Source organism: Heterodontus francisci, chromosome 43 (genome assembly GCF_036365525.1).
Source record: "Heterodontus francisci isolate sHetFra1 chromosome 43, sHetFra1.hap1, whole genome shotgun sequence".
Lineage (NCBI taxonomy): Eukaryota > Metazoa > Chordata > Chondrichthyes > Heterodontiformes > Heterodontidae > Heterodontus > Heterodontus francisci.
In genome coordinates, this window is record NC_090413.1 from 12,950,360 (window position 1) to 12,976,839 (window position 26,480).

General features: G+C 46.0%; 1 protein-coding gene across 1 annotated transcript in view; it reads right to left on the reverse strand.

Annotated features, from left to right (window-relative positions):
• Positions 1–711: 711 nt before the first annotated feature.
• tecrb (trans-2,3-enoyl-CoA reductase b) overlaps positions 712–26,480 on the reverse strand; it is a 63,145-nt gene continuing 37,376 nt past the window's right edge. Inside the window, exons 6-13 of the mRNA XM_068020913.1 lie at positions 24,765–24,880; positions 23,348–23,453; positions 19,248–19,320; positions 16,553–16,596; positions 15,539–15,596; positions 4,814–4,902; positions 3,852–3,897; positions 712–2,446 (exon numbers count right to left, since the gene is read on the reverse strand). Of these exons, the coding sequence (XP_067877014.1) occupies positions 2,319–2,446; positions 3,852–3,897; positions 4,814–4,902; positions 15,539–15,596; positions 16,553–16,596; positions 19,248–19,320; positions 23,348–23,453; positions 24,765–24,880 (660 nt within the window). The 3' untranslated portion in view covers positions 712–2,318. The remainder of the gene's footprint in view (positions 2,447–3,851; positions 3,898–4,813; positions 4,903–15,538; positions 15,597–16,552; positions 16,597–19,247; positions 19,321–23,347; positions 23,454–24,764; positions 24,881–26,480) is intronic.

Sequence of the window (26,480 nt, forward strand, 5' to 3'; positions counted from 1 at the left end):
TTCTGGTCACCACACTACCAGAAGGAAATGGAGGCTTTGGAGAGGGTACAGAGGTGGTTTACCAGAATGTTGCCTGCTCTGGAGGGCATTAGCTATGAGGAGAGGTTGGAAAAATTTGGATTGTTTTCACTGGAACGACGGAGGTAGAGCGGCGACATGATAGAGGTTTACAAAGTTATGAGCGGCATGGACAGAGTGGATAGTCAGAAGCTTTTTCCCAGGGTGGAAGAGTCAGTTACTAGGGGACATAGGTTTAAGGTGCGAGGGGCAAAGGTTAGAGGGGATGTGTAAGGCAGTTTTTTTTTTATATACACAGAGGGTGGTGAGTGCCTGGAACTTGCTGCCAGGGGAGGTGGTGGAAGCAGATACGATAGCGATGTGTAAGAGACATCGTGACAAATCTATGAATAGGAAGGGAATAGAGGGATATGGGCCCTAGAAGTGCAGAAGGTGTTAGGTTAGGCAGGCATCAAGATCGGCACAGGCTTGGAGGGCCGAATGGCCTGTTCCTGTGCTGTATTGTTCTTTAGTTACCTGCCCTGTACAGCATTCAAAGTACAAGGAGTCTTACTTAAAAATGAATGACAATAGCAAATGGGAGAGGGATTTTTATTCAAAGTTTTAATCAAGCTTCTCTAACTAAATTAGAAGAGACCCTGAAGGACAATTCCAGTATTAAATATTGCAACAGAGAAACACAGCAAGAACCCACAAGAGACAAATCAAGTTTATTCCATTTCTTTGTAAACAATGTTATTGCCGACATTGCAGAGTTTGAAAGAAAAACATTCTTTAATCTCCTACCACACAAATCTCAAGACAAAATAAATCATTGGAGAAGAAATATGAAATAGTTATTTGAATGCCCAACTTTCCTTTAGTAACTTGCAGACACAAATACCCACCATTAACTGAGCACCTTCGAACAAAGTTGAGCAGAGATCAGGAAGAAAGCAATAAAAATTCAAAACACTGCCATTAGACACAGATAGCAGCTAATCACACCGTTGATACTAAGACTCAAGGTTACTTGAAGCAGCAATTAAATCAGAGAACCAGAAAACTACTGCTCAATCAAGTGTGAAGGGCACAAACCTCACAGAAAAGCTCCTTTAGTGTCATTCCCAACACCACTTTCTAACCACCCCCCAAATCAGTGCAAAACCATTTTCTACACAAGATCGTTTATCGGAGTCTACAGGCATTCAGTGCTGCAGCCTGCCTTGGTTTGAATCTTTGCCTGCTCCATGATGTGATGCTGAAACAGGCTCCCCTTAAATTTATCACATGTTGAAATAAAATTGTGGCTTTAAGTGGGGGGGGGGGGGGGGGGGGGAAAGAAAGTTTAAAAGCAAGATTGGGATGGATAATTTGATCGAGCTGCTCACAACCCTCATTAAAATCTGTTAGAGCCCCTCCCCCTCCTCTTGCCCTGAAGCAGATAGCACGCCATTACGCTACAGTCCGACTGCACAAAGTTAATGCCAATTATCAATGTCTGTCCCATCAAACACTCCCATGACAGGTACAGCCTGGGGTTAGATACAGAGTAAAGCTCCCTCGACATTCTCCCATCAGAAAAGATAATAAAAGCAGGAGGATGCAATGTTAGAGGACAGGTGTTGACCCATGGTGGAGAGGATCTGAACTTCCCGCTTTTAAATGAAACTTTGGGGAACAGCTATTGCCCCTGCCCCTGCCGAGACTCTCCACCTCCACTCACCCCATCACAGAAATTACATGCCCAACAGGAAGGGGCAGGAGGGAAGTGCAGGTGACAGGGTAACAAGTCAGGTGGGCAACATGGGGTGGGGGTATATGTTAACCTTAGGCAGCAGCGAATCAGCAGCCTGTTTTACACTGACTCGTTTTCCCATTGACATCAAAAACTGGGCAGAGGGTAAGAGGATCGGCCATTCACCGTGATGCAATCTGCAACAGTCCCCAAGACAGAGTTATACCCCCTTCCCCCCCCCACCATGTTCAGACTGTTGTGCCACTAATGGATCCTGCAGAGTAACCGGAGCTCAAGGAAGCAGAATTAAAGTCAGCAAATACACAGCAGTTCTGGCAACATCCAAATAAAACAGGCTGGGTTTAAGATTCCTGCAATATTCCACCCCCCCACCTTGTCTTTTCACAGAGACTGAACTGCTCCAGGAGTTTGATTTTTTAAATTTGAAAGAATATGAAGAGGGAGCAATCTAAACTCTGCAGAAGCTCGTGATTGGTTTACAGAGACAGACAGACAAAAAGGGGGGGGGGGGTGAGGGCGGTTTCACAATCCCCGCCCTACCCAGGCTCTTGGATTCCATGTTCTACAAGAAGAAGGGGATAATTGGGGTGCGCAAGGGGGGATAGTCACGGAAGTCCTTCAAGTAGCTGCGATGCTTCCCATTTGCCCAGATCGCCATCTGGATGAACCCAACCAGCGTAAACAATGCAACTGGAAAGAAAGAAAGAGAGAATGAAACCTTTTAGAAACAAGATCAAGGTCCCTGCTGCCTGCCAGGTCCAGTAAACCTGCCCTCACATCGTAAGCACCAGACACTCAGCCACCTGCAACCTGGGATCAGCAATAGTCTCACTGCGTGGGTCAGGAAGCAGCAGCACGAAACCAGATTGGATCCAAACCACTGGCAGGAACATCAGGTGCGGCCACTGCTCCTGCACCTTCTCCCCATGGAACGCTGCACCCTGTCCTGAACAGTAACAGTAACCACAGGGGCAAACACTTGGAGGCAGTGAGAATGAAAAGGGAGAAGAATGGAGCAAAAAAAAAAAAAGAGTGAGAGCGTGCAAAAGTCTTTGCCACGAAGATCAACACCATCTGTTCAGTCATATCCCTCCCCCTTAAAACATTATTTTCTCTTTCACAGTGGTCAACAGAGGTGAACTCTTGGCGGTTGGGGGAAGGAGAGTGACAGTGAGCTGTATCTAGCAATGAATTTCCAGCTCTCACAGCAATTCCAGTATGTAACTCCCTCCCCCTTCCAACCCCATCATAATAGCTTCCTGATTACATTTGCACCACAGCAAAGCTTAAACTGTTCTAAAGAATTTAACTTAGCAGTAGGGCAGAGACGTAACCAACTCTCATCTTCAGAATCCAGTTATCTAATGAATTCTTTTTGAAAAGATTTAAGCCACAGGAGGAGACCATTAAAGGCTCCGCTCCTGTCCCCTTGACCGTGCCTTATGGGACAGTGAGGAGGGGGTGCTATAATTACCAGGATGCTGCTCATCCTTTAGGCTCTTACATGAGGCAGGATATCAGTAAGTTCACGGCGAAGCCCAATCCCAGTCTCACCACACATTCCCAGCAGAATGACCAGATAGCAACCCAGAGCAGAAACCCCGAGCCAACTCCTGTCCTCCCTAATCTCAGTGCACCAAGACTATTAGAGGATCAACTGAGGTCAGCTAACCCAGGACAGACCTGGGTCTTCCAGGCTCTGTTTCTGTATTGTACAGAAGCTGGCATTATTCACTGAACTATCCAGCGAGTGGGGTTAAGGTTAGAAGTGGCATCTCCTCACAGACTGGCCAGCTAGCTTTGGTCAGAGTTACTCAGCTCATTGGCTGCTGGGAGTCGAGCATCACGTTTAAATAATTCCCTTGGGAAACGAGGAACGCGGTGACCCAGACCAGCGGCCAACAATTGCAGGGGAACATTCGGGAACCTTTTAGAGGGTTACCCCAGTAAGACAGTGACTGTGAGCACTCAGTCCGAGGAACTCCCCCAAAGAAAAAGAAAAAAAAAAAACGACCAGGATTCCAAGGAGACTTCCGGATTCAGCCTTCTTGGAGCAAACCTGCAGCAGGATCAGTTACTTCAGGTATAATCTTACCTGGGAGACACTGAGTCATTATAGTGAAGCCAATCCAGGAGCCCACCTGTGGACAGAAGCAGAGAAAGAAAGCTACACATTACTCATGCGTTCACATCACAGGCCGTTACCTTCACCACATTTATAATAGGATCAACCACCCGAAGGGCTGGTATGAAGATAGCGACGGTCATGGAAGGAGTTTCATCCCTGTCAATCAGCATCCAAATACTTCCACTACTCTCCAACGGAAGAAAACAAAGACCAAATAGATTTAATTCATAAAGGCACTCAGAAACTGTCCCTCTCTAGTAGTCAGATCTGTTGACATACTTCAGATGGCTCGATCAGATCAGTAGCTGCATTCCTCAGGGGTGAGGGAGATGAATGACAGGACAGAAATATTCACACCCTTGAATGCTTAGTTTGGGCGGTGGGAGCACAGCACAAAATCCAAGACATTCATTCACCAGCAGTCTTTTCATTTAGAGTTTGCAGTTACATTATCTTCAGTCAGCAGCTGGGGAAATGCTGAAAATAAACAGGATAAATTTTAAATTAAAAAAAAAAAAAAAAAAAAAAAAAAAAAAAAAAAAATCGGTCTCACATTGCGAGAACAGGAAATATTACATCACCTCCCCATCAGTACAACCCGGGACATCCGACAGCAGAAGGCTGGGAAGACTGTTTGGCTGTACCTGGACCTCAAGCTTCAAGATTTCAGAGTGGCAAATTCAGTAGCAGATGCCTCCAGTCGGAGGTGAATCTGTCCATCTGAGAGTGCGCCTGGGTCTCTCTGCGAACTTGTCGGCATCTCGGTCGGTCTATGTACGCGGGTCAGTGTCTCTGACTGGCTGTGTGGATTTTTTTTTTTTTTTTAATATATAACTAAAGCCACAAGGTACTCAGTCTTGAGCAATCCCAGTCAGAGCTCCAAGCAACAGCACAGCAGCTACAAGTTCAATATAAAGGCAGGGACTTACCTCATACGTATAGTTAGGACAAGACACCAAGAGGAAAAGCCAGGTAAAGGGATTTTTTGTTGGGAAAGGGATCCTGCGTGCCTTGGAACCTGGAGGGAGAAAAAGGAGGGAGATGTTGCAGTGATTTCCACGGTGCTCGCAACATGCATTATCCAACTAGCCCTCTTCTGTAGAAGAGTTGGCCTAAGCTACCGTTCCAGGGGCCACCCTCCATTACCTCACACAGATGGCCATTATCTTGGTGTGGACTGCGATTGAGCGCATTGGCCTATTCAACTGTATGAGCCATCACAGCAGAGCCCAGTCCTGCCCGACACCAGAGATCACCAGGTAGCAATCAGCAGCAGGAAACCCAGTCCTATTTCCCACTTGCTAACCCAGGGGCACTGAGGCCGGAATGCCCCTATTGTCACATCAGCTGAATCAAGTAAAGACAAAAAGAGGTCAACTGGTGGGTAAAACAGCATCCAATGCGATGCAAGATAAGGAGGGGTTGATACCTGGACAACGGAGTTCACCCAGGGCAATTCAGGGGCACGAGAATCAGTTTCCGTGGGGCTCCAGTAAATAAAAAGGTCAGATGTGTTCCCATCGCCATTCACTGTCTCATGATTCCTGTTGGTGAGGGTGCGTGTGTGCGGCTGAAAACCCAGCAAGAATAGGACTTTAGGAAGGATGTGAGGGTCCGCGAGGGGGTGCAGTGATTTACCAGAATGGTTCCAGGGATGATGCTATCAGGGTCAGTTGTGATGCCCTCTATAGTGGAGCAGTCAGATAACACTAAGTTACTGTAACATGTAGAACAGCCTCTGTGGGGGAGGGGTTTCCACAGGGCAGGGCGACACTCAAATCTTTAAACTGGCACAAGGCAGTGCCTCTACAGGAACAGAGAATCGGCAACAAGCTGCTGACCATAATGTTCTTTGTAGGGAGATAGGGATTAACGGTTGAGTAAATGTATGGCTTTGATGTCCCCTCCTCAGTGACAACTTTCACGACCACAAATTGCAAAGTGCAGCCCGCAGGCTGCAAGTGGGGCTCATATTCCGACAAAATCTGAGCCAGCCCACAACCAACAGAGAGACCCTGTATAACAATAACTAAATCTGGCTGCATAAATGGAGATCCTGTCTGCCCGCTCAGGTGAATACAACAGATCCCATGGAACTATTTCAAGGGATAGCGGAGGAGTCCTGATCAATATTTATTCCTGAAGCAACATAACCAAGACAGATGGTTTGGTAATCATCAAATCGCTGCTTGTGGGATCTTGCTGTGTAGAGCTGGCTGCCACGTTCCCTACATCTAAACAGTTGCTACACTTCAAAAGTGCTTCACTGGCTATAAAGTGCTTTAGGATGCCCCGAGGTACTGCTGAAAGATAAAATGTGCAATGTGGGAGGGAAGCTTCTGATTGAAACCTTCGACAGATATAGGAGATGGGGAAAATGACCTTAAAATACTGCTTCACTGGATTTTCAGAAAACGCTTGACAAAAGTTCCACGTGAAAAGACTTTGCAAACTATAAACCACAGGAAATCTGGGTCGGTCATGAAATTGGATAACAAGTTGGTTTAAAAAAAAAAGTGTGCTTGCGAAAGGTGCAATAACAGATTACATGTGGCAGTGGAGAAGGCAAAGTGTTGACTGACAATTTGTTGGGTCAGTGTTTTGCTGTCTGCTGCTTATCAGCTAAAAAAAGGACTCGGACGCTGAAACAGCAACTGGTCAAATTCTCAAATGACACTCAAATAGGGACAGCAGTAGAAGCAGAGGATGCAGTTAAATTTGCAAAACCACTTGGAACACGTACACTTCGAGACTGCTCATTACGTAGGAACCTCGCAGAACGCACTTCACAGGTATAACTGCAGTGCGTGTGGATCAGTCAGGCAACAAGGCAGGCGAAGTTTAACAGAATCAGCAACTGAGACTCGGGAGTGAACGGTTAACTTTTAACCTCCATTCGAATGGTTGGTTATAAAGCATGAGTGTGCAGGAGGTGTTGGTGAGGTTTTAGAACACACAGATCTCAGTGCACAATATTTAGTCAAGCATATGGACATGGGTACACAGCGAGTACAGAGAAGGGCAAAAGGAACAAAAGGGGAGGAGTTACAAGGCCTACAGTGAACCTCGAGGCTGCTAACAGGGGAACCTCAGCGAAATATTAAATATATAGATAAATGAATCCAGCATATTGCTTCAGGACATTAGAATCGGGCACATAAAACTAAACAGTACCGTTATTCATAAAGGATGTTCAGCCTGGATTAATCAGGAGGCTGAAAAACTCAGTGCGGACAAGGACGGAGGGTTTTAAAGTACTAGGGGGAGGTGTTTTGACTGGAGGAACTGGTAGGTTAGCCTATTAGAGGGGCAAGCTTTGATCTATTCTCCTCTGCAACTTCTTACTTGACTGACAGCAGATCACGAGAATCTAGTGGGGAAAGGGGGAGAAAAAAAAGAGAAGGGCGCTGATCAGCTTCCCCAGCTGTGGTTTCTGGCTGCTGATTGTGGACTACACCATCTACAGCAATCACCGCACTCAAACAGTGATGGCAAAGGTTTGACACTCCAGAAGCTGTGGGGATCTACTAGCGTTAGGAAGGTTTGGTGACTGACTGAAGTGTTTAGTTATTTGGTTTCATGACACGGTGAGCCAGTAGTGGGCCCAATATGCGGGGGATAGAGAGGCCCGAACCACTTGCAATAGGACAACAGGTCCAGACAACCAGCTCACTGCCATTGCCATGTCACGACGACATTTGATAACAATCAGTGATTACTGACAATGCAGCCGGCAGCTTCGCCATCCGACTGCGCCAAACTGCGCACATGCACAGAATGGTTCCTACCCTCTGCACATGCGCTGCGTCCCGCAGTGCAAAGACTGGTTCGCACAAGCGCAGATGGCGTCATCACGTAACGCGGGCAGATGTTGGGGGGAGATCCGGGCCAGAGAGAGCAGGGGTGGGAAGAGAGGGGGTCTGGGGAGCGGGTAGAGAGCGGGTGCGGGGAGAGCGCGGCCGAAGACCTTGCTGGTGGCAGATGTGCTTGCCTCCTTCCGCCCGCGCCCGACCCCCGCCTGCTCGCTCACCCCCCCCCCCCCCCCGCCGGCTCACCTACCCACCCGCTCCCTCCCATTGTGTGCTGCCATGTGTTTAGGTTGACATAGTGTGATTATTTGAGCAGCGCCATCTTTAATCCTGGCAGCTGCCTGATGTTGCAGCACCACCTAGTGGTGGCGTTGTCAGCAAATGCAGCCCTCAGTTACACACCTTTGTGTCACAGTCACAAATCAAGCCACTAATATCTGTTTAAGAGCAACGCACCTCGAGTCTCAATAGATTAGAAAAAGGATATAATGCAAATATGTTTGCATTTTCTCCAGCAGAACGAAGAGGTTATAATGATCAGGAAAGCCTGATTATTCTGGAGCTCTCTCCTCTGGAAAGAGAATGTGGAGAGGTCACCTGATAGAGGGCTTGTAAATTAATGAAGGTGTTCAATAAGCTCAATACAGAGAAGACACTTCTAGTTGCGGGTAGATCAGAACTAGGGGTCATAAATATACTGCAGTCACCAGTAAATCCAATAAGAAATTTAGGAGAAACTTTGTTAACCCGGGAATAGAGAGAATGTGGAACTTGTTAACCCATAGTGCAGCTGAATAGCGTAGATACATTTAACAGCAAGCTAGAAAAACTCAAGGGAGTAAGATATAAAAGGATATACTGATAGGGTGAGATGAAGGGACATGGAAGGAGGCTTGTGTGAACGTGGATCGATGGGCCGAACAGCTTGGTCCTGCACTGTAAATGTTTAGTGAATTAGCAATATTAAGTCATAAATTATTTCCTTTCTTAAAAAAAAAGGGGGAAGAGGAGGAGAAAAGAAAAAAAAAAAAAGAGAAGGGAGAGGGAGGCTTCCTTGTTCCAGCTTCAATTGAACACTGCCTTCAGAATTCAAAAAGTGTCATGTGGCTAATTCGAAAAACCTGGACCAGCCAGTTAGTCATGTGACCAGTTGGTTTAACCAGTTCTGGTTCTGTGGATTGTATCATCTTAGCAGGGCCTGGAATGCACTTCCTTCCATCTTCAATGTCTGGCAATGAAAATCCATTTGGGTTAATTGGAGCAGGGAATAGTCCTTTGTCTCCACAAGCAGCATCTTAGTATGTAAATGTCCTTCCAGCCCAGAGTCTGGTGATCTTCAAACGTCATTTCTTCAATCCAGCAACAGTTTAAAAATCAATGTTCATGTGACAAAATTAATGTGCCTCATTCTTGGCAGGTGGCGGTCTGCATGACACAGTCTAAACTGTTTGAGAGAGCAAGTGTCTCAGAATGTTCAGCACAAGTCATTTTGCACCAAACTACCCAGTGCCAATATTCAAGGGTTGGGTTTGTAGCTGTTTGGAAAGCTGCACGGCACCTAAAGGGTTACTCAAAGATTTGTGTACTGCCTGCTGTTAATGGATTGTCAACAGGCCACCTGTTCAAAATGAATAAAACACCCGTTTGGACAAGTTAAATGCTTCAGAATACTTGGCATCAAGACGCTGTGACACTCAACCGGACCAGGGATTAATTCTTAAAATTATCTTTAATTAGAGCAGCAGATAGAGTTACAAAGCTGCCAGAGATTAAAGTTGACACCAAATTCTGCACACAGATCTTTGCTTGGGAGGACAGTGGTTAGTATTCGCTGTTGTGCTTTTCCTAACATGCTCTGGGCCCATTTGGTGCCCCCTCAAAGCCACACCCCCACCTCACACTGAAAGGAAGGGCAGCAAATTCCCTCCTTAACAACTACCTCTCTGACCAAGTTTTTGGTCACTTGTCCTAATGTGCTGGGTGTCAAAGTTTCTCATTACAGTGTAATCCGTGGGAAGTTTTACTACATTAAAGGCGCTATATAAATGCAAGTTGGTCAGCGTACAGAAGCTTTGCCTAGAGTGCTAATAAAAGTTGTAACTAGCCCTAGGAGCCTAAAATTACAATTGATAAATTAAGTGAATGGGCAAAACTGTGGCAAATGGATTTCAATGACTGCAGATGTGAGGTTAGCCACTTTGAACATATAAAAAGGATAGAACAGGGTACTTTCTATAAAAGCTAGGAACAGTGGAGATCCAAAGAGACTTGGGCAGATCAGTAACATTATGTATCAGTCTTATAGAGCAGAGATAAATATATAGAATTTTAAAAAAGTCATGTCAGTGCTAGCTCTCTGCAAAAGCAACTCAGCTAGTCCCACTTCCCCACCCCTTCTCTGTAGCTTCATGGTAGAAGACACTTAAAGCATCCCAATATTATTAGAAAATCAGGGGGCAAAAGGGAGGGAGGAACTTAAAACAATCACCATCACTAGAGAAACAGTACTGGGCAAACTAATGGGGCTAAAAGGCTGACAAGTCCCCTGGACCTGATGGCTTGTATCCTAACGTCTTAAAAGAAGTGGCTGCAGAGATAGTGGATGCTTTGGTTGTAATCTTACAAAATTCCCTAGATTCTGGAAAGGTCCCAACAGATTGAAAAGAAATCGAAGATGTATCGCCTCTATTCAAGAAAGAAGGGCGACAAAAAGCAGGAAACTAGGCCAGCTGGCGTAACATCTGTCATTGGGAAAATGCAGGAATTCATTATTAAAGGAAATAGTAGCAGGACATTTAGAAAACCATAATACAATCAGGCAGAGTCAACATGGTTTTATGAAAGGGAAATGGTGTTTCTCAAATGTATTTGAGTTCTTTGAGGGTGTAACAAGCAGGGTGGCTAAAGGGAAACCAATAGATGTAACGTATTTGAATTTCCAAAAGGCATTTGATAAGATACCACATCAAAAATTACTGCATAAGATAAGAGCTCATTGTGTTGGGAGTAATATATTAGTATGGATAAAGGATTGGCTATTAACAGGAAACAGAATCAGGATTTTCAGGTTGGCAAACTGTAACTAGTGGAGTGTCACAGGGATCAGTGCTGGGGCCTCAATTATTTACAATCTATATTAAATGACTTGGATGAAGTGACAGAGTGTATTGTAGCCAAATTTACTGATAATACAAAGTTAGGTGGGAAAGCAAGTTATGAGGAGGACACAGAGTCTGGAAAGTGAATGAGCAAAAATTTGGCAGAGAGTATAATGTGGGAAAATGTGAGGTTATCCACTTTGGTCGGAAGAACAACAAAGCAGAATATTTAAAAAGGAGAGAGAGACAGCACAGAATGCTGTGTCAGAGGGATCTGGGTGTCCGTCGCAATGAAACACAAAATGCTAGCTAGCATGTGGGTACAGCAAGTAATTAGGAAGACAAATGGAACGGAGTATAAAAGGACTTGTTACAACTGTACAGGACATTGGTAAGACTTCACCTAGAGCGTACTGCGTACAGTTTTGGTCTGCTTATTTAAAGAGGGATATACTTACATTGGAGGCAGTTCAGAGGATGAGACGTGCCCACGTTTCTTCTTCCAAAAGGTACACAGAGAGCTCTGTGATCAGCAGCCTGAAGGAAAAGGACGGCTCAGTAACGTCATCGCAGTCTGACATACTAAGGATTAGCAAATCCTTTTATGCCGGGCTGTACGACGTGAAGCCCATGGACAGCACAGCCTCCCAGTCCTTCCTGTCATCTATCACGGAGGTCTTAGATGACAGTATGCGGGAGAGTCTGGACAAACCGCTAACCCTGGACGAGCTGACAAAGGCAGTCAGGTCCTTCGAGACGAGTAAAACTCCCGGAAGCGATGGCTTACCGATGGAGTTGTATTCAACTTTGTGGGACTGGATCGGCCCAGACCTGCTGGAAGTATACGAGAGTATGCTTCTGGCCTGCAGCATGTCAGAATCTATGAGGAACGGCATCATCACCCTCATCTACAAGAGGAAGGGGATGAGGGCAGAAATCAGAAATTGGCGACCCATCTCACTGCTTAATGTTGACTACACGATTCTGTCCAAACTCATCACCAGTCAAGTCAAGTCTGCTCTGGAGTTGGTGATTCACCCCGATCAGACCTGTACTGTACCCAGCAGGAAGATCTCAGATAACATCGCACTTTTCAGAGATATGATCATCTATGTACGGGACAGGGAGGTGGACACTTGCCTCATCAGCTTGGACCAGAATCTCACCGCCTCCGCATGCTGTCCTTGAGGTGGCTGTGGTGGTGAACAGACTGTTGCCCACCTCCTTCTGGAATGTGCCTTTGCAAAGCAGGTGTGGAAATAGATGCAGTGGTTTTTGTTGAGGTTCATCCCGAGCAGCTCTGTAACACAGGAGTCTGTGCTCTCCGGTCTGTTCCCAGGGACGTATCAGGAGATAAATATCAACTGCTGCTGGAGGACCATCAACTCAGTGAAAGACGCTCGTTGGTCTGCCCGAAACTTTCTGATCTTCTAGTGCAAGGAGCTGTTCACGACCAAGTGTTGCAGACTGGCACATTCCAAGGTCCAGGACTACGTGCTGAGGGACGCACTAAAGCTTGGGGCAGCCGCTGCAAAGGTTCAATGGGGGAAAAGCCACTGTGTAAGTGAACAGAGGGGCTGGAACCTGTGTAAAACCCCCTGGGCTGTATGCTCCAAAATATGGTTTTGCTGTGTAATGCAAATGTACATTGCATGTAAAATGGAATGGAAGGGTTGGGAGGCAACTCACTCGTGTATCGAAGAAAACTGATTTCTTTTTCACTTTCTGGAATGTCAACTTGGTGCGGTTTTGAATTGTTTTGTAATGTATTTAACAGATTTTTATGAATAAAATATATTTTTGGAAAAAAAAAAAAACAGTTCAGAGAAGGTTCACTAGGCTTATTCCTGGGATGAAGGGGTTGTTTTGAGGAAAGGTTGGGCCTATACTCAGAGTTAAGACGAGAGGTGATCTTATGGAAACATGAGATTCTGAGAAGGCTTGACAGGGTAGGTGCTGAGAGGATGTTTCCCCTCATGGGGGAAATCTAGAACTAGGAGGGCACAGTTTCAGACTAAGGGGTCTCCTGTTTAAGATGGAAATGAGGAGGAATATCTTCTCTCAGCTGGACGTTAATCAATGGAGTTCTCGAATCCAGAGAGCAGGGGAGGCTGGGTCATGGAGTATATTCAAGGTTGAGCTGGACAGATTTTTGAACGATAGGGTAGTCAAGGGTTATGGAGCACAGGCAAGAAAGCAGAGTTGAGGCCAAGATCAGATCAGCTATGATTATATTGAATGGTGGAGCAGGCTTGAAGGGCCGAATGGCCAAATCCTGCTCCTATTTCAGATGTTCATAAAATGTCATGAATAGGTATAGAAAATAATCAAAAAGGCTAATGGAATGCTGGTCTTTTTACTTAGACACAAAGGCTAGAACTCAAGCTTCAGCTATTAACAGACCTGGTTAGATCATACCAGGGAGTACTGCAAGCAGTTCTGGACACCACATCTTAGATATACTGGCCTTGGAGGGAGTGCAGCCTATGTTTACTAGAATGATACCTGGTCATCAAGGGTTAAATTAGGAGATATTACACAAACTAGGGTTATATTCCCTGGAATTTCGAAGGTTAAGGTTTGACTGATGTTTATGATATTAAGGAAAACAGGGTAGATAGATAACTATTTCTGCTGGTTGCGAGTCTAGGACTAGGGGGCAGAGTCTAAAAATTACAGCCAGACTTTTCAGGAGCGAAACTAGGAAACACCTCTACATACAGAGGGTGGTAGAAGTTTGGAACTCTCTTCCACAAACAGCAATTGATGCTTGATCAATTGTTAATTTTAACATCGGAGATGGTTGATTTTTGTTAAGCAAAAAATATTAAGGGATATGGGGTTACATCACAGATCAGTCATGATCTCATTGAATGGTGGAACAGGCTCGAGGGGCTGAATGGCCTCCTTCGGTTCCCAACTCCTCCTCTGCTGGGCACCTCTCACCTGAGACGGCAACAATTCAGCTCACTAATCGTTCGCATACTGAATCCCCTAAATTACATGCCCCTCTCCCCTTGACTGTGGTATTGGGTGGAGGGCAGTGGTAAGATCACCTGTTTAAAATTGAAAAAAAAAAAAGGTGCTGAATTCTAGCTGGGAAAACCATCAAAACTGGGAAAGAGCAGGGGAGCAGGACTAACTTGAATACTCTTCGAAAGAGCTACCACAGACTAGATGGGCTGACTGGCCTCCTCCTGTGTAATTATATGAAGAGAAGGGAAAGCACTTCACAATTTGAAAGGTATATTTATAATGAAACTTTTCTTGCTTAGAATGCTGACATACACTCCATTCACAGGGTACAGTGTACAGGGGATGGGAACCACATGGCATCATGTGTACACAGAATAACCTGCACGAGACGTAGTGTACACAGAACAGCCGACATGACAGTTAACAGTGTACAGGGTAAACTGACCCAAATGGCCACCAGTGCTTACAGGCAAGATCATTCATAAATTATATTTGTAAGAGAAAAACAAAAATTAATTAATTCTCGGGATGTGGGCACCACTGGCAAGGCTGGCATTTATTGCCCATCCCTCACTTCCTCGAGAAGATGGTGGTGGTTTGATATAACTGAGTGGCTCATGAGGCCCATTTCAGAGGGCAGTTAAGAGTCAACCACATTGCTGTGCAACCCGCATTTATATAGCGCCTTTAATGGAGCAAAACATCCCAAAGCGCTTCACAGCAGCATTACGAACAAAAAATGTGTGACAAAGCCGTAGCAGGAGATGGCAGGAAGATGATCAAAAGCCTGGTCAAAAAGGTAGGTTTTAAGGAATGTCTTAAAAGGAGGAAGGAGAAGTAGAGCGGAGGAGAGGTGTAGGGAGGGTAATTCCAGAGCTTGGGGCTAAGGCAACTGAAGGCATGGCCATCAATGGTGGAGCGATTAAATTCAGGGATGCACAAGAGGCCAGAATTGGAGTACTGAGATCAGAGAGGTTGTGGGGTTGGAGGGGATTACAGAGATAGGGAGGGCAGAGGCCATGGAGGCATTTGAAAATAAGGATAAGAATGTTAAAATCAAGGTGTTGCTTAACCAGGAGCCAATGTAGGTCAGCGAGCACAGGGGTGATGGGTGAACAGGACTTGGTGTGAATTAGGACACAGGCAGCAGATTTTTGGATGACCAAGTTTATTAGAGGGTGGAACATGGGAGGTTGACCAGGAGAGCACTGGAATAGCCAAGTCTAGTTTAGTTTAGAGATACAGCACTGAAACAGGCCCTTCGGCCCACCGAGTCTGTGCCGACCATCAACCACCCACTTACACTAACCCTACACTAATTCCATATTCCTACCACATCCCCACCTGCCCCTGTATTTCCCTACCACCTACCTATACTAGGGGCAATTTATAATGGCCAATTAACCTATCAACCTGCAAGTCTTTGGCACGTGGGAGGAAACCGGAGCAGCAAAAGGCACAAATGCGAGTTTCAGCTGCAGGTAAGCTGAGGCAGGGTTGGAGTCACATAGGTCCAGACCGGGTAAAGTGGACAGGTGTCCTTTCCTAAAAGGATTTGTGAACCATTGGATTTTGTACAACTTTGTACTCACTCTTACTGAAACTATCATTTTGTTCTTGAAACTGAATTCAATTTTCAAACTGCCACGGTGGGAATTATAAACTAGCGTTCTCTGAATTATTAGTCCGATGGCAGGACACCGCACCACCAGACCCACTTCAATGCTTAGCACTGTTATCTGGTTTGCTGGTGTGTCATGCACAACCTCACCTGGCGGCCGGAGGTTCCTCAGTGCTACGTGAATCGAGAAGTTTCCAATCTGGCAGAACTGCAGGAAAAGGAAAAAGATATGTAATCAGTAACTCGAAGGTTGCCGAGAGCTCAGCTCCCAGCGGTTTATAGAGAGTCAGTCAGTGAAGCGTCTACGAGCTCCAATGGCAATAGTTAACCAGATTAGCATCACAGTAGGACGAGAGGCTTCTCCCAGAGAGCAGTGAGGAAATCAAAGACCAGCAATGTCTGTTTGAAGGACAAGCTGATAAGGCTAGATGAAGTAGGGTGGGAGGAGGCTTGTGTGGAGCATAAACCTGCACGCAGACCAGTACAAACAAATGGCCTGCTTTGCGGTTGTAATTTCCATGTAATTCTAGGTTTCCGAGGCCTCATCTGTATCACATTTTAGGGGGGAGTAGTTCAGGAGCACACCAGGTTAACAGTGCCCTAGCACTTACCCTATTGCCATTCAGGAATTCCAGCCAGTGATGGTGTCTCCAATGTTGCAGGGATTCACACCACCTCGCTGGAGCCTGGATACAGCAGCATCCACCCACCTCCATTCTATAGTCCCTCTGAAGGAACCTGCACAGGAACCTGCTCCTAAGCGCCCTTAAGTGTCCCTCTAAATCCAGTCACGAAGAGGCTTGCAGCAACACTCCCCAGATTGTTCCTACCCACCCGTTTGATCTCGTGTTCCATTTCTGGGAGAAGTTGGTGCAGTTTATGTTACTATCAATGAATGAATGCACTGTAGGGCCATCTCTGAAACAGAATTCTCAATTTAAATATTATCAGATTGATAAAGTTATTCTGGCAATTTTACTCAAGAGGCAAGGGAAAAAGAAATTACATTGGGAAGAATTAAGAGAAATCTTAAAACTCATAAGTAAAACTCACAGGATCTGGTAACACAAACAGATTAAAACTCCAGAGCAAAACACCACCAATACCACTCACTTATAAAATAATAAACTGCGGTTTTCAGATATTGAAGGCAGGAGAACTCACCAGGAACATGACGAGAGCGATTTTCACTTGTCTGTCTCCATAAGCTGAAACAGAAAAAAAAAGTCAGGATTATTATCCAGGAGACCAGTGAAAACTGGAAAAGGAACCTCAGCTCCAACACCCCCACCAGTAAAGGTTATTGATCGATAATCAGGAGGAAGCCGCAAAGAGCTGGAACCAAGGCTCTGCCCGGTCCAAACAGCTGGAGGCCACAGAAGTGTAGAGATGTTTCTTCTGAGTGCCCAACATTAATCCGGTTGTGTATGAAGGATCCAAGGGGCACACAGAGGGGCTAGTTATACTCTGGAGCTGCCTTATCCTCAGACTCATGGAGGCCCAAAGCAGGGAAGAAGAAAAATAAAATACTTGAAGTAAGGCAGCACATATGTTGCACCAGGATCATTGCCAGCCATCAACCTCACCTCAGTGCCCTCCCTGGACAGTTCAGTGATTGACAAAAGTCAGTCACTGCTGTGACTACTTGGGAGGGAGCAGTTTAAAATTGGGCACCCAGGCATTTCCCTGACAGGTAGCCCACCCACTGACTGGAGAGGACGAACACAGCGGCTCAATGTGCCCAAGTCACAACTTTGAACTTTGTAGCCCCGTTCCATTGGTATAAATCACCATTACAAACTCCACCAGCATGAAGACTGAACGACAAGAGATTCAAAAGGCGTAAAAACCTTTGTTTCACCCAGAGTCCCCTGTCTAATACAACACAGCACATCTGGAGATGCGCACTCTTACAACATAGGGCAAATAACTGGAACCTGCATAACAACTCATTAAAAATTCTTACGTGGGATATAGGTGTTACTGCAAGGCCAGAATTTATTGCCCATCCCCAATTGCCCTCGAGAAGGTGGTGATGAGCCGTCTTTTTGAACTGCTGCAGTCCATGTGGGGGTAGGTACACCCACAGTGCTGTTAGAAAGGGAGTTCTAGGATTTTGATCCAGCGACAGTGAAGGAATGGTGAGATAGTTCCAAGTCAGGGTGGTGTGTGGCTTGGAGAGGAACTTGCAAGTGGTGTTCCCATGTATCTGCTGCCCTTGTCCTTCTAGGTGGAAGAATTTGCGGGTTTGGAAGATGCTGTTGAAGGAGCTTTGGTGAGTTGCTGCAGTGCTTCTTGTATATGGTACACACTGCTGCCACTGTGCATCAGTGGTGGAGGAAGTGAATGTTGATGGAGGTGGATGGGGCACCAATCAAGTGGGCTGCTTTGTCCTGGATTGTGTCGTTGTGTCGAGCTTCCCGAGTGTTGTTGGAGCTGCACTCATCCAGGCAAGTGCACAGTATTCCATCATACTCTTGACTTCTGCCTTGTAGATGGTGGATGGGCATTGGAGAGTTAGGAGGGAGGTGCAGAACTCCCAGTCTCTGATCTGCTCTCGTAACCGTACAGTATTTATATGGCTGGTCCAGTTCAGTTTCTGGTCAATGATAGCCCGTAGGATATTGATGCTGGGGGATTCAGCAATGGTAATGATGTTGAACATCAAAGGGAGATAGATCATCTATTGTTGGAGATGATCATTGCCTGGCACTTGCTCAGCGCGAATGTTACTTGCTACTCATCAGACCAAATCTGAATGCTTTCCAAGTCTTGTTGCATGTGGGCATGAACTGCTTCAGTATTTGAGGAGTTGAGAATGGTGCTGAACATTGTGCAATCCTCAGTAAATGACACTTCTGACCTTATGATGGAGGGAAGGTCATTGGTGAAGTAGCTAAAAATAGTTGGGCCTAGGAAACTACTGCAGAACTCCTGCAGCGATGTCCTGCTACTGAGATGATTGGCCTCCCAACAACCACAACCATCTTCCGTTGTGCTAGGTACGAGTCCAACCAGTGGAGATTTTTCTCAGATTCCCACTGACTTCAATTTCAAGGGCAGTCACCCTCATCTTTTGCCTCTGAAATTTAGCTCTTTTGTCCATGCTTGGACCAAGCTGTAATGAGGTCTGGAGCTCTGTGCCCCCTGGCAGAACCAGGGGGGGGGGTAGAAAGAGGGAGAGAAAGCGCGAGAGCACGGGGCAGCGAGCGTGAGGCAGAGATGTGGAGAGGTTTAGGGAGAGAATTCCAGACTTTAGGATCTAGCTTAAGGCATTGTGGGTGAAGGGAGTGGGAGATTCACAGGAGATCAGTGTTAGAGGAACGCAGCATTCCCTGAGGGGCATATGGCCAAAGTAGCCATTCTTCATGTGAGCTCAGTCAGCAAGTGTCAGACTATTTGATCACAGAAGGCTTTATAACCACCCTAACCCAGCCCTCAAGCACACACCAGACAGTTACGAGTAGGGTAGCAACTGGGAAATGGAACCACGGGGCCATCCTTCCTCAAACCTTAACCAAAAAAGATCAGATCTGGTTTATTTTCTTCCCAGGGTATGGGCAAAACTGGTCCTGCACTGCAGCCACGGTGAATCGGTGGAGGGAAGAGAAGGCAATGGACACTGCTGATCTGTGTGTCTCACTAACGTGCCAGGGCAATGCCGACCTTCTCAACATTTGTGAACGAGGCTCACCATCTTTGCCAGGTCGAGTCTACCCAGCACACCCACCCATGACACAAGGTGCACTATTGTCATGAGTGGAGCAGCAACAACTACCACATTTCAGGGCAGGGCAGACTGGTAGCCCCACACACTGGCACCTTGATTCACAGTCCATTAATGCAGGGCATGACTTACCGGGAGGTGTATAGAGTGGGTGGTTGATGTGATACGCCAGCCAGGCTGCGAAACCCCAGTAGTAGGTGCAATTCTAAAACAGGAGGGAAACCAAGAGTTGAACAGGACTCCTTACCAAAGCCGCGACAGACAGTTTGTTGAATTAATCTGCGTCCTCAGCCTAACAGCACCGAATGAGTGGAACGACAAACCTGATCGAAACTCATCCGGGTGCCGGACACACACACAAGCACAAAATGCTCAAGAATCTACAAAATCCACAAAGATAGGGTTTCGGCTTGCCCAATATGGGGAGTACACTCGCTCTCCCTTTCAGAAATACATACCACTTACCCAAGCCTAGAACAGGAAGGTGCATTTTGTCGAAGTGGAGGCTTACTGACCCCAGAGTGCGTGCGGGGATACTGCTTGACCTTAGCCTGATAGAAACACAGCCCCAACAGCACAGCACTGGTAAACTGCCAGCTCATCCAACTGGGATCATCCTACCTGCAAGCACATCGACTTGTTTTAGTTCTTGAAAAAAAAAGCTTCGCGGACAAGGTGGCGGCAGAGGTCAGCAATGCGTCCGTGGTAAAAATTTTGAAGTGCGTGACTGGTAATTTCAGGGATGAGAAATTTCCCATTGGCTTCCTCTTCCGGAAGTGGCTGTTATCTAAGAAGCTGTTTAAAAAAAAAAACCCGCAACCCAGTTTCACAGCTGACAGGAGCCGAGAGGGAGAACAGCACTTTCTGAACTTGGGACAGATTCAGGGTTTACCGGCTGGTTCCGACTACTTTTTTTTTAAAAAAAGCCCGCAGGAAAACCCCAAACCTGTCCACAGTTCAGAAACTGCTGTTCCTGCTCTGACAGCGAGACACAGACAGAGAGACAGAGAGAGGACCATCCACCCACCAAAACAGCAATGGCAGCAAATTCTGTGATGGTGGTACTGCTGAGGGCCAGGGTGCTGTGTGGGTATAGATGATGGATTTTCCCATGTTCAAGATGGACATTAGTCAGCCCAAGAGAAGGGGGACAAAGAAACATTCCAGTCACACAGTGTTTGTGCTTCTAATTGCTATTCAATGGCAACTACTCAAAGCTCCGTGTGGCTTGGCCACGATGCCCTTCACATTTGAACAGCCTGCCACTGCCTAGCTGCACTTATACAAGAGCAGCAGCTAATTGGGTTGAGTACTGCGGGCTGTATACCAACATGAGCCAGGGACTGGGTCGAAGGGGAGAATGTATTTCAAACAATTAGAAATGCTTAACATTGCACTCATTTTAAAACAAAAACTCATAACCAGCTCCCAAGTAAATCAATTTATAAAATCGAGCTGGTTGGTGAGCAGCTCAAGGCTTCACGTCATTCTGTTCAGGCTGACTGCTGCACAGCACGTATTCTGCAAGTAATGGGATATCATCTGGAGGATGTACTAAAGGGGGCGGATCAAATTCTGTGTAGATCAACATATCTGAACCGGTCGAAACCTCCCAGTGCCAGAAGGATGCCACAGGCATGATCTTTGGCTAAAGTTACCAACTGTCCCAAAAATGTAGTTTCGGTAGCTGCAGGCACTGATGTTCCATTCAGTCCAAAAGGGTTAAATAACCAGGACAAGTTGCATAAAGTATCCCCTTGAATGTAGAAGATTGAGGGGGCAATCCAATTAAGCTGCTTAAGATGATTAAAGGATTTAACGAGGTAGATAGAAACCATTTCCCCTGGTGGGGGTAATCTAGAACAAGGGGGAAAAATAACCTTAAAATTCGAGCTAGGCTGTTCAGAGGTGATGGCAGAAAGCACTTCTTCACAAAGGGGAGGAGTGGAAATCTGGAACACTCTCCCCCAAAACACTGCCGAGGCTTGGGGTCAACTGAAAATTTCAAAACTGGGATCGATGGATTTTTGTGGGGTAAGGGTATTAAGGGTTACAGATCAGAAATGATCTAACTGAACGATGGCACAGGCTCGAGGGGCTGAATGGCCTCCCCTGTTCCTATGAGCAGTTACAATATGCCACCCGCCAGGAAGGGAATGGATTCACCCCATGCTGGTCGTGCTTTAACACTGGTCATAGCATCGTTCATGCCAGTTCCACACTGACACTTTATGCCCACTGAACTTCCCTAGCAAGCCACAGGTGTAAAAGTAACTGCAGCTGGGAAAGACAGTGAACACTGCCTGATGACCCTGAGAATGTCAAAACAAGGTTAATTTCCAGGAACTTCAACTCAAACATTCCACAATAAAACAGAAAATAATTCTCCATTCCACTCCCACTCTCTCCTCCGCCTCCTAACATTATTCTAATGAGGTGCAATCTAAACTCAAAGAACAGCATCTCATCTGTCGATGGGGCATCTAACAGCCTTCTGGACTCAACATTCAGTTCAATAATTTCACAGCATATCCTCTGCCCCTGTTTTTCCTGGGAGTTTTTTTGGGACCGCAGCTATTGGTGATTTTTCTGCTTTTCCACCTCTTCGAAACCCATCTTGTGTTTCTTGACTTGTCTCATTGCCATCCCTTTTTGCCCTGCATCATCATCCCTGTTATCAGTTAATCTCTCCTGCCCTCCACCCCACCACAGACATTCCCTTCTGTTCTTTCCCCATCTGTCTTTGCTTAAAACCTGTTACATCTCCAAATTTCTCCAGTTCTGATGAAAATGCTAACTTCGGTTTCTCCCTCCACAGATACTGCCAGACTGGCTGAGCGTTTCCATCTTTAATTTAAAATAAAAATACATTTTGGGGAAATAAAAACAGAGCGAGAGCTACGAATGGCCAGGATAGTGCTGGTCCAAAGCTGGCCTGCATTTATCTGACCCTGTCAGATGTGCAATACAGCTTCTCCTCACCCAAGGACAGAAAGGTGGCGAGCCATTTCCTCACAGCAAATGGAAGATACCAAATCAGGTCTAGCAAAGCTGAATTATAATTCCTCCACATCCCGCCCCCATGCCCCGCAAATTTTATAATTCAGCTACGACCTTTGCCAATAGCGGAGCCAGTTGGTTTTACATTGAACTGCGTGCTGGGTGCCACAGTAGTGTCGCTGGTTCCAAACATACAGCCACTGGAAACATCAAAAACTTAAATGTGGCACAGAACCATCTGCAGTGTCTAGCAATGCTGGTGAGTTTGCTTTGCTACCCCTCCCTAGTGCAATACAAGTTTGGAAGGGCTGCCATGGGACTTAAAGGGTTAAATTAGGAGAGTTGGCTGCATTAAACTTTGTTCTATATTCACTTGCGTATAGAAGATTGAGGAGTAATGTAAACCGAGGAGTTTAAAATGATCAAAGGCTTCCATAGGGTAGGTAGAGAGAAACTAGCACCTCTGGTGGGACAGACCAGAACAAGGGGGCATCACTTTAAAATTAAGAGCTCGGCGGTTCAGGGCTGTAATCAGGAAGCACTTCTTCGCACTGCTGGGGCAACAGGAGCTTTCAAGATTGAGACTGATAGATTTTTATTGGCAATACGAACTAGGAGCAGGAGTAGGCCATTTGGCCCCTCGAGCCTGCTCTGCCATTTTATAAGATCATGGCTGATCCGTTTGTGGACTCAACTCCACATATATCAAGGGATATGGAGAAAAGATGGGTAAAGGATCAGCCATGATCTAACTGAATAGAGAAGCAGTGTCGAGGAGCTGAACAGCCTCCTGTTCCAAAGTAATTAGGCGGCACAGTGGTTAGCACCGCAGCCTCACAGCTCCAGGGACCCGGGTTCGATTCTGGGTACTGCCTGTGCGGAGTTTGCAAGTTCTCCCTGTGTCTGCGTGGGTTTTCACCGGGTGCTCCGGTTTCCTCCCACATCCAAAAGACTTACAGGTGATAGGTAAATTGGCTGTTGTAAATTGCCCCTCGTGTATGGAGGTGATAGGGAATATGGGATTACTGCAGGGTTAGAATAATTGGGTGGTTGTTGGTCGGCACAGACTTAGTGGGTCGAAGGGCCTGTTTCAGTGCTGTATCTAAAAATAAAAATAAAATTAATAAAAAAAATCTCTAGGGTACTGTAACTGTGGGGCCAGTCTATAACAAACACGAGTAGGTTAAAAGCGCTATATAGATGGGCAAGCTCCACAGAAAGGTCATTTTTACCTTGAAGATGTTTCGGAATGGCATGGTGCCATGGGAAAAGCGGTGCACAAACAGTGTCTCCAGCAGCCTCTTGACGTAGTGGAAGGAGTGACAAATACAGGCCAGGCTGCAGAAAGGAGAGAGAGAGTGGGGTTAACCGCAAACAGCGGATGCGCGCCAGACAGCACTACAGCCTAGTAGAACGCAGTTTAATATGGCTGCTACCCTGCTGGGTTACTGACTACATTAAACAAACACAGTGATTTAGTCGGTAGTCACTAAAGAGCATTCAACCCTTCAATACCCAAGTGCAGTTCTCCATCCAGCTTTCCCACATTCTACCCCTGCTCTCCCTCACTAATGCCATAAAACATAACCCAGAATCAAAACCCCCATATTCACTGCAAAAAAAAACCATCTGGTCTTATTTTAGAAGATGTAACACCCCCCCCCCCCCCCCCCCCCCATAACACACCATCAAAAAAATTACACAGGCTATTCTTTCAGGCTCCTGTCACAATTGCTTTCGAGCAGTGTGTTGTTAGGTGCCCAATGCCTCTTAAATTACATGTGAACCTTTTTCCTTAAAGAAAAAACTAGAAATAAAATGCTGGTATCAGTAAAGGTGACCACAAAGATGGTCAGATTGTTGTAAACTCTCAACTGGTTCACTAAAATCCCTTAAGGAAAGAAACCTGCCACCCTTACCCAGTTTGGTCTATACGTGACTCCAGTCCCACCCCAATGTAGGCGACTCTCAACTGTCCTCTGAAGTGGCCCAACAAGCCAATCTGTTCTCAAGGGCAACTAGGGATGGGCAATAAATGCCAGCCTTGCCAATAGGTTTCTGTTGGCCTGTTTGATCCGAAAGATGGCAGCACCAGCTGTGCCCATTCAGGTGGATGCAGAAGATCCCACGGTATTACTTGTAGAGGAGCTGGGCATTCACCCATTCTCCCCTTAACCAGCATTGCCAAAAACACATCAAACAGTTGCTCCTGGGATCAACTTCCGAGTCATCAGCCCAGATACCAACAGGTGGTCCCATTGGAAATCCACAGCCTGCCCACACTCAAGCATCTGGGCTTATGTTAGGAGTGAGCCAGTCGCTGTGTAACTGTACTGCAGTGTGCAGTCAAAGCTTTCAGGAGACAAAAAAATAGGGACAAGATCAGCAAAAACATACACCCGGTCTCAGAGTGGCCCCAAAGGACAGATAAACACTCATCACTCCCTGTGTAGGTTAACACTTTTTAAAAATTAGTTCTCGGGCATCACCAGCGAGGCTGACATTTATTGCCCATCCCTGGCTGCCCTTGAGGTGGTGGTGGTGGTGGTGGTGGGCCTTGAACCACTGCAGTCCGCGTGGGTTTCCCACATTTAATTCTGGACAGATAGTAAAAGATTGTCTCTAAGAGTCAGGCAACATTCAACTTACTGCACAACCGAGTGCGGACTCGAAGTGAAAGCATATTTAGGGCCGTAGATAAATGGCAGCCGGAAATAAAAGAGCAGGTAGATCATCAGAGGCCCAGTATACTCGGTGAGAAACACCTAGAAGGGGAGAAAGCAAAACACATCACACATTGTACTTCCACTCTTTGACTCCTCAACATCTAGCTCCAATTCAGTGACACACTCCTGATCTCTGGCGGCCCACTGTGGAGATTGAGGGGGCGTGAGGTGAGCAAACCAGAGGACCTTCTCGTGCGTCTGTTCCTGGGCCTGGCCAAGTTGGCCATCTGCAGGTCCAGGATGGACAGGGCCAAGGGGTGGCAGGAGGGGAGAAGTGGGGCAATGACTGTGGCTGCCTGCCTCTCTTCCACACTGTCTCATCTGCATTCGTGAGTAAAGCACTGCCTGTGTTACATCTGTAACTTTCTCCAGGTCGGACAAAATGTCATAGACCTGAAGCTCCACTGAACCGTTGCTCCTTGCACAGATACATAATACGCACGCATGCATGGAATAGAGTCATAGAGTTATACAGCACAGAAACAGGCCCTTCGGCCCATTGTGTCTGTGCCGGCCATGAAGCACCTAACTATTCTAATCCCCAATATTCTAATATTCCAAGGATTCATGGTTCTGTTCAGTTTGTTTACAACATTCAGTTATGCACTTGCTAATCAAAATTCGCTGCAAGTGCTTTTAATCATACATTATGCTGGTTTAAGTTTTAACGTTGTAAATTTTTCATCAAAGGCTACTTCTAAAACAGAGTGTAATTTATAGTCATTTGTCATCACTGGAGCGGATTCCACTTCTATAAACATAAAATATGTGCCCCACTTGTGCCAGCTTGGCTCAGTTGGGGTATCCCTCATGCGCTGGAGTCAGAAATTTGTGGGTTCAAGTCCCACTCGTGGAGTGAGACATATAATCTATGAAGTGGGAGTCCAGTATTGTTGGCAGGGTCCGTGTACTTGCATTTTAATTAGCAAGGATGTGTCTCAATTTCAGGTTGGTTAGCTCAGAATAGCCAGAGACAATCCACCAGACATATAGTTGAATCACAGAGCACAGAGGGAGGCTATTCAGTCCATCGAGCCTCTGCCAGCTTTTTGAAAGAGCTATCCAATTAATGCCACTCCCTGCTCTTTCTCTGTAGCTCTGCAATTGCTCTCTTGCAAGTATTTATCCAACTCCCTTTTGAAAATTACTATTGAACCCCCTTCCACCTTCATAGGGACTGCTTTCTGCTTTTTCCTGAATTCAGACAACACAACCAATGAGCTACTTTGATGTGTAATTTACGTAAAATGGACAAAACGGTCAATTTTCACCAAGATCCCACAAACACCTGGTCAGTAGTTTACCATGTAGAAAAACAGGTTAGCGACACTGGTCTTTCAGACTGGCAGATGTAATTGGCATCATATATGCACTCCAATAAAGAACTCACCAGGATTGTGTTAATTGTTAGACTTAGGGTCCTGTAACACAGTACAGCGGAGAGTAAAAGACGCAGCTTTCAATTAATGAGGCGAGTCCACTTACGAGCCTATCAAAGCAGTTTGCACAAGATTATGTTCATACGAAAAGGTTGAACCATTAACAGTGATGCCCTTCAGATCAGACATCAAACCAAAGTTCCATCTCCTTGTTTAGGTAGATAGTAACGATTCCGCAAGACTATTCAAAGAAGGGCAGG